This window comes from Carettochelys insculpta, chromosome 7 (genome assembly GCF_033958435.1).
Source record: "Carettochelys insculpta isolate YL-2023 chromosome 7, ASM3395843v1, whole genome shotgun sequence".
NCBI lineage: Eukaryota > Metazoa > Chordata > Testudines > Carettochelyidae > Carettochelys > Carettochelys insculpta.
This window is the reverse complement of record NC_134143.1, coordinates 21,206,339-21,211,555: the sequence shown is the minus strand read 5'-3', so window position 1 is coordinate 21,211,555 and position 5,217 is coordinate 21,206,339. Positions and strand designations below refer to the sequence as shown.

General features: G+C 39.5%; 1 protein-coding gene across 1 annotated transcript in view; it reads right to left on the bottom strand.

The window, feature by feature from the left end:
- Nucleotides 1-907: 907 nt before the first annotated feature.
- The window catches only part of TIMM23B (translocase of inner mitochondrial membrane 23 homolog B), a 31,404-nt gene continuing 27,094 nt past the window's right edge, over nucleotides 908-5,217 (bottom strand). The window contains exon 7 of the mRNA XM_075000109.1: nucleotides 908-3,537. Coding sequence (XP_074856210.1) covers nucleotides 3,422-3,537 — 116 coding nt within the window. The 3' untranslated portion in view covers nucleotides 908-3,421. The remainder of the gene's footprint in view (nucleotides 3,538-5,217) is intronic.

Genomic DNA, 5,217 nt, shown 5'->3' with positions numbered 1-5,217 from the left:
TCTTTTCGTGGCTTCCCTAGTCAGTCTTCTGCTAGGATCTGGCCTTTGAAAGGAGGCCTTCTGCACCTCCTCTCACTTTGTAGATCACAAGGAAGTTGGGCAGACAGCAGTTCCCTGTAAGCTGTGTGGCTCTTTGAGAAATTCAGATGCCACCCAGCTGATTAGCAGAGCTCTTACAGCTAGCTCTTGTTTGTATTGGTGGTGCACATAAATAATGTATTCTGCAAATGGATGGAAAAGATTAGAGGGAACATTAGATGGTTAAAGTGCCAACACCAGAGATGAGGAATGTTGGCACTTCCACTGCTTTAATGTACATACACCTGTGGTTTAGAAAAGGCCTCAGCCAGGAATTGGGAATTCTAAATGTAAGCTGATAAAAGGTACTTTGATAAGTGGGGCTGGAAGAGAAGTCCTGTGAAAAGGAACAGCAAAAAAAGTTTTTGGCTGCTCCTTAAAGGTATGAAAGCCACCCTGCAACCCTAAGAAAGCTTTTCTTTACACCTCCCATGTTAAGCTCTTGCCAGGTTGCTTAAAGTAAATGTTCTTAAACTGATTAGCGGGGGGGCAGCCCTGCATGTTCCCAGTTATGATGAAGAATAAAAGTAGATAGTATGATTAGTTTCTTTCAAAGGGACAAAACAGCTTTGACAAGCAGATACAGCTCATCTTATCTTCTCTTTAACCCCTATGCAAAAATCACCCCAAAACAAAACATGTGCTTGCCATCTGATTCTAGGCCATTTTCCTTCAACTCACTGTGAGTATTGGTTTTTCCCCTTCTTGCCTTTCAACTGAGTGGCTGTCTCCCACCTTCCTGTAATCAATGCATTTTATCTATTTAAAGCATTGACTTGAAATATTCATCTTGAATAATTTGGTTTCCATATCCTGCGTGGAACTGCTTGCTCTCCACTACCCTCCTTTTCCAGGGCTGGTACTTTGCACTAATTCTGCACCTCCCGGGTATGTTTAACGATCATTCCTTCTTGGTTACAAAAGCTAAGGGATGATTAAAGATTAGCATCCTCCTCTTGATGAAGTGTGGAGCAGCTAAAATTTTACCTTGAAAGTTCTCTTTACCTTCTGCCACAAGCCTGCTTTGTTTAAATAGGAATACCACTTCAAGGTCATTTGATACTTCTGCAGAATAGGTTTTATACTGGTAAATACAGTCAATCTAGCCTTTAATGTCTTAAGGTTTTAATGAATTTGAACAAATTTTACGCTAGTTACTAATCTTGCATCTAATACATTACAGGTGACTTGCAAAGGAGACAATTGTAATTTTTCTTTTTAGAAAACAAATCTTAATTTTTGGGGGGCAGAGGATTCCCATTAACAGGACAGATTACACAGAACATCTGAACACAGCCAACTGAAATTAAGGAGAACGATTTTCACTCAACTTTTGATTTCAGCAATGAAACTTAGCACTTTATTGAAGCTTTGCAACATATGCTGATTTAGTTGATATTGGTGAGCACTGTGCCTGTTTTAGTCTTCCTGAAAATTTTATATTCCTGCTATGTCTCAAGCAGCTACAGCTTTTATGGGGGTTATGGAAAGAAATTTAAAAAAAAAAATCAAGCTTGAGATTCCTTTGTCCTATTTTGAAACAGTATAAACGGGCTCACAGGCTTGATTTAAAAAAAAGGGAGGGGGGAAGGAGAGAGCTACTGCACAAAACAGTATTAAGCCATCCTTCTCTTTTTTACATCCTGAGTAAATATACTAGATTCAAGATGGACAAGAACCAGGGAGTAAGTAGCTGCAGTGAGGCTATAGCAGTCACTCAAAGGTCAATCTGCAGTGGCTCTCCTCCCAAACTGGCTGGGAGTAGTTCACCGAGAATCAGCTCTCCAAGAACTTCCTGCTACTAAGCAAGAGCATTACTGTGGTAAAGGCTCCTGTACCCAAGCAGCTAGAGGATGGGGTTAAAGGAAAGAGGAGGATTTATTTTGAAGAGAAGGAATTGTATTGGAATAGAATCTTATTCTATACTGGGATTTATAAATACCCAAGATAGTAGGCACTTGTGCAGCATGACTCAGACAGACATTCAATAGCAGGTATCTGAAGAGTAGGCTCTTGCTATTCCAACAACATTTTTAGCCTCCAAGTATTGATGTACTACTTAAGAAATCCACTACCCTACTTTAGTTCTTCCCAACCAAGTCCCTTTTTCCCCATCTGTGCTTTCACCCATTGATTTTGAGAGTTACTCCTGATTTACTTTAATGTAACAAAAAGAAGAATCAGGCCCATGCTTCTCAGCCTGGACATAATGAAGACAGTTTGAAGAAACCATCCTTTGTACTGTAAAGAAGGTTCAAGATTTCTTCAAACCATCAATATTATGCAGCTTGATGCCACTCACAGAAGTCTTCAGCAGTTTGAAATAAATGACTTAACAGAAACTGCTTTGTGAACAGTGCTGTTGTGTTTCTTGGTTTCAATTTACTGACCAAACCAGCTTCCTCAATATCATCTCAGTTGTGCAATACTCATCTGTTTTAACAGCAAGTAACTATTCTGCAACAAAACATTTCCTAGTCCATCCCAGCTACAGTCTGCATGAAGAAATTAGTCCCTCTGCGATAATAGAAACATGCAACTTTCAGTCATCACCCCCCCTTTAAAAATGTCACCATACCATTTACCTAGCAGCAGGAGCCAGCTCACCCATGGCTTTTCTACTGAGTCCTACAGTTGCCCTCCTGCAACCTAATCATGTTACTGCTTCAAATACAAACCATTGGTCTCTGCATGTTTCTTTGCCTTATCAAGTAACAGAGGTCATCTTTGCAAAAGCATCGCATGAATACATCTATTTACTGCCTGATATACCTTAGTTTTTACCAGGTTTTTTTTTTTTTTTTTTTTTTTTTTTTTATCATTAGCACAAGGCAAGGCTTGTGTTGACTGCTACTGACAGACTCCACCTGAATTAACACTGGCTTACAAAACCATTTTTATTTATATTAGAACTGCAGTGGTTAGCTCTTGGGATGAAAGTTTTATTCGCTAGAAAGCAGCAAAACCACAGTACACAACTAACCGGATTAATGAATGAACCTTGTGGCATAGCACTGTCAACCAGAGCCACATCTTGGAGCTCATGTCCAGGTCTAGCAGACATTGACATGATGTGGAGACAATCTGTGCCTTTGAGGAGAAGTTAATGGCCACATTGTTCACTTGCAGACCCACCATGTACTGCTGCCTCCAGTCTGCTGGCTAGAAGTGATGTGCCAGTCCTGGCCAATGGTCTCAATGAACTTCACCAGAGTACAATAGCTTCCATTCAGTTGCACACTATTTGTAGATAAAATACAGAGGGACATCAATAGACCAATTTTGAAATCAATTTGATTGGTGAACTACATAAATGTCCTATATTGAGTCCACATGACCTGGCTCAGAGAGACTGTCGTTGTACTGAGCCCTTCATATGCTCCCAGTTGTTATAGAGAGCATAGAGGCCAGTAAGCATCAAACCTGCAATGCCTCCTCGGGCTATTCCACGCACTCCACCTGAGAGAGAAAAATAAACAGCATTGAAATACCACCTACTGAAAGCAGTTAAAAACAATTGACTAGGCTTCATTCAATTTAAGACGGCCTCAAATACAACAAGGTAAACAAGAAGTGGTGAGGGGACAAACCAACAGCAGTAGATGCACATATGAGCTTCTGCAACAGAGCTTCTTTATATCTGGCTCTAGTCCTTTAAATAGAAATTGAAAGTTAATCAAAACTGTCTTTTTTCTTTATTATTAAACTTAGCTAATTTTGGTAATTTGGAATCAACTGGGGTAATAGGATCAGTCATTAAGCATTTGAGGGGATCAAGTAACAGCTATTATCAGGCAGTTGAAATTGAAGGAAATGCAGTGAAAAAACATCATTCATCCACCACACTCTCTCAGGCTGCATCTACACTTGCATGCCTCTTTAGAAACACATGCAAATGAGGTGCAGATTTATCTATATGGCACCTCATTTGCATATTTTCAAAATAAAAGCAGTGTAGACACAGCATTTTCAAAAGTAAACCCCCCTCTTCAAAAGAACCCTTTTTCCCTTTTTTTATGGGAAGGATTCTTTCGAAGATGGGGTTAACTTACGGAAGAGCTGCGTCTACACTGCTTTTCTTCTTTGAAAGAAGCTCTTTTGAAACAAGAATATGCAAATGAAGTGTCAGGTATGCAAATCTGCACCTCATTTGCATCTTTGATTTCCCTTATTTGCATGCCTCTTTCAAAAGAGGAATGCAAGTGTAGACACAGCCTCACAGAAATAATAAGACCATTTAAAGTGGCTCTCTTAGGTCAAGTTTATTTTTTTAAATCTACTATTAATGGTAAAATGAGAAGTTAGCTGCTCAATAGTCATCATATAAATCAGTTGAAGCTTTCTGTCATTTAACTATTAGATTTCAGTTCCATGCCTTATTTAACACTGTCAAATGTGCAAAAGCTGAATTCTAATAGTAAAATGGAAACTTCTGCCATTTCCAATATCTAGCCTCTTCAAGCATTCTGGGAACACTCTACGCATGCAATGGTATCGGGGACCACAACCCTGAACTGGCAGGAAAATGTTAATTGTTAGAACCTTCAGTGAGACAAAGTCTGAGATTTAGAAGTGCCTGCTCGATGGGAATTAGCAGAATTACAAGGGCATTTCACAAGTTCTTCAGTCTTAAAAAAGAATGAGTGTCATGGTAATCCATACATATTACTCAACTCCTAGGGAATTAGTTGTCCCCCATCCCAAACGGCTCAAGGTTTTGTAGATTCCATTTAGTGGGACAAATTGTTAGTTTTATCTAGATGAGACATTATTAAGCAGAATCCCTCTGCAGCTGCTATGTCTTACATCTATTAGATGCATAATAAAACCAGGAAAAACGCGAAGGATAATTGATGACCAAAGCTTACTTCTAGTCCTACCTTCTCTAACTGCAGCCAGAGTAGCTGTGCTTACATAGCTACAACTTGTGTTTGTGAGAGGGTCAAGAACTCTGTTCTAGTTTAAGCTTCTTAATAAGTGGGTTGTTCCTCAGAAGTCCTAAGCATCCTGTAATGGGAGGTGAGGAATCCTCAGCAACACTGAAAGTTATACTTATCTAAACCAGGATTTAAGAGTGGCTCCCATTTTTGTGGCTGTGTCTTGGGTACACATAACAAAAAGAGGTAAAGAACTAAAAGG